The sequence below is a fragment of the Montipora capricornis genome, chromosome 10 (assembly GCF_036669925.1).
Source record: "Montipora capricornis isolate CH-2021 chromosome 10, ASM3666992v2, whole genome shotgun sequence".
NCBI classification, from domain to species: Eukaryota; Metazoa; Cnidaria; class Anthozoa; order Scleractinia; family Acroporidae; genus Montipora; species Montipora capricornis.
Window position 1 is genome coordinate 66284312 of NC_090892.1, and position 1835 is coordinate 66286146.

At 37.7% G+C, this 1835-nt stretch overlaps 1 protein-coding gene across 1 annotated transcript in view; it reads left to right on the plus strand.

Annotated features, from left to right (window-relative positions):
* Positions 1 to 601: 601 nt before the first annotated feature.
* Positions 602 to 1835, plus strand: part of LOC138021536 (polycystin-1-like protein 2) — a 10759-nt gene continuing 9525 nt past the window's right edge. Inside the window, exons 1-2 of the mRNA XM_068868429.1 lie at positions 602 to 822; positions 1809 to 1835. The exon at positions 1809 to 1835 is cut by the window's right edge and continues 2085 nt beyond it. Of these exons, the coding sequence (XP_068724530.1) occupies positions 646 to 822; positions 1809 to 1835 (204 nt within the window). The 5' untranslated portion in view covers positions 602 to 645. The remainder of the gene's footprint in view (positions 823 to 1808) is intronic.

The following is a 1835-nucleotide window of genomic DNA, read 5'->3' on the forward strand; positions in this document are numbered from 1 at the left end:
TTCATTTTTGTCTCTTTCTTTGCCGTCGTCTGCAAAACAACAACGTGAAATTGCCAAATTGGAGGATTTATGGACAACGTCAGCACTTGGAGATAAATTTTCATTTTCTCCCCTAAATTAAGCGCCGCTCATAACGGTTTCATTCCTGAGGGACTGCTACACCTTTGTCATATTAAAAAGCTTGGAATAGTCTTGAAGTGATTGCAATAACGCGAATTTATGTTTTTAGATGACGTTCTCGTTGCCGTTCCCGTCGTCGTTGCTAAAGCTCCCTATTATATGACGGGAGACTCGACCGACCCCACAGAAATCATTTGGTGTCTGACCTTCCTGGATGGTAAGACTTCAAGAGTGTACCATGTTTAAAATTGTGCCGGACTGTAAAAGGGGATATGTAAAACCCATTGATTAGCGTAAAGATGCGATGAGACGACTTTTAAACTTGTCCTCTCTAAGACAAAAAAAAGGACGAAAACGAACGGAAAGGCTCTTCTATGGATAACTGGACTAGTTATCTATAGATTCTGCCACGAACTCGTCAAAGTTAAGTTTTGAAATCACAAGACAAGTAGCTTTTACTTCTTCTTCGTTATCTCGGCAGATTGGACTGTTCCAGATCAAGGCGCTATAAACTGAGCTGACGTCATGAATTCTTCGACAAACCTGACGTTTACCATACCGCACAAAGAGGGACTCCATGCTGCTGCTGAAATAGATATATTAATGACCTTTGTTTTTATTGGGGTCGCTGCTGGAGTTATGGCAATCCTTCTTGCTGGTTTTCTGAAGGTGAAGAGGAAAGAGGCCAGTGAAATGAAAACGGTAAGAATGTTATTTAAAAACAATTGAGGCATTTTATTTCGGTCTTGTTCAAAAATGAGTTATCCTCCGCTTCATATGGTCTCAAACGAAATTAAAACCCTTTGACTCCAAATAATCATTTGGGATAATAGACCTTTTTACAGTTATGTGCTTAATACTGTCCTTAAAATGAAAGTGAGGCTGGAGTTGACCTTGTTATGATACATACCTCCCTGCTTTTCTTATGTTAATGATGTAGTTCACATGCTAATTAGTTGGAATTTACATACGTTTCAATCGAAACAAAGTCAAGTCTAGCCTCTCTTTCATTTGTAGGCCAGGTTTCTAAGCACATAACTGTAAAATGGTCTATTCTCCTCAACACTGACCGGTAAACAAATTTGAGAATGAAGACTATAATCAGTACAGGGATATTATTTCGATAAAACGCCAAATTCTCATGACTAGCCAAAAAAAAACCTATGGCACTACTTAGGAGAATTAACTTTTAGATCACGGGAGTGAAACGGTGAAATTAAAGAACGTCGACTCGTTTTCGTCGCGTTTTATCTTTCGTTTCTTAATACTTAGTTCTCTTTAAATACAATCTGAGTGCTCATATTTTTGTCAAGCATTCCGAGTCATTATTGAGAAACAAATACCTTTAATTATTCGATAACCTTCACTATCTAATTCTTTAATACAATTTCGGGAATAATTTCTGATTGCCATCCAAACCCATTGTTTTTCGCCTGAATTATATTCGGTAATGTTGTGAACCTCAGTCTTACAGTATCTTGTGAATAAATTATGCTCGACAATTATGCACAGTTCAGCAGAAAATGGATCCAAGCCAAGTTGGCCTTGTGTAAGCAGGTTCCACGAAAGACTTCTTAAGTATTTCTTATGAAATTGTTTTCTTTAGTGACACACATGCGCATGCAACGGACAGCTTCTTACAGATATCATGATTTTTAAACTGAATTTAGTTTTTGCTTGTTTTCCAGGCTGGTGTAACAGTTATACCACAACAA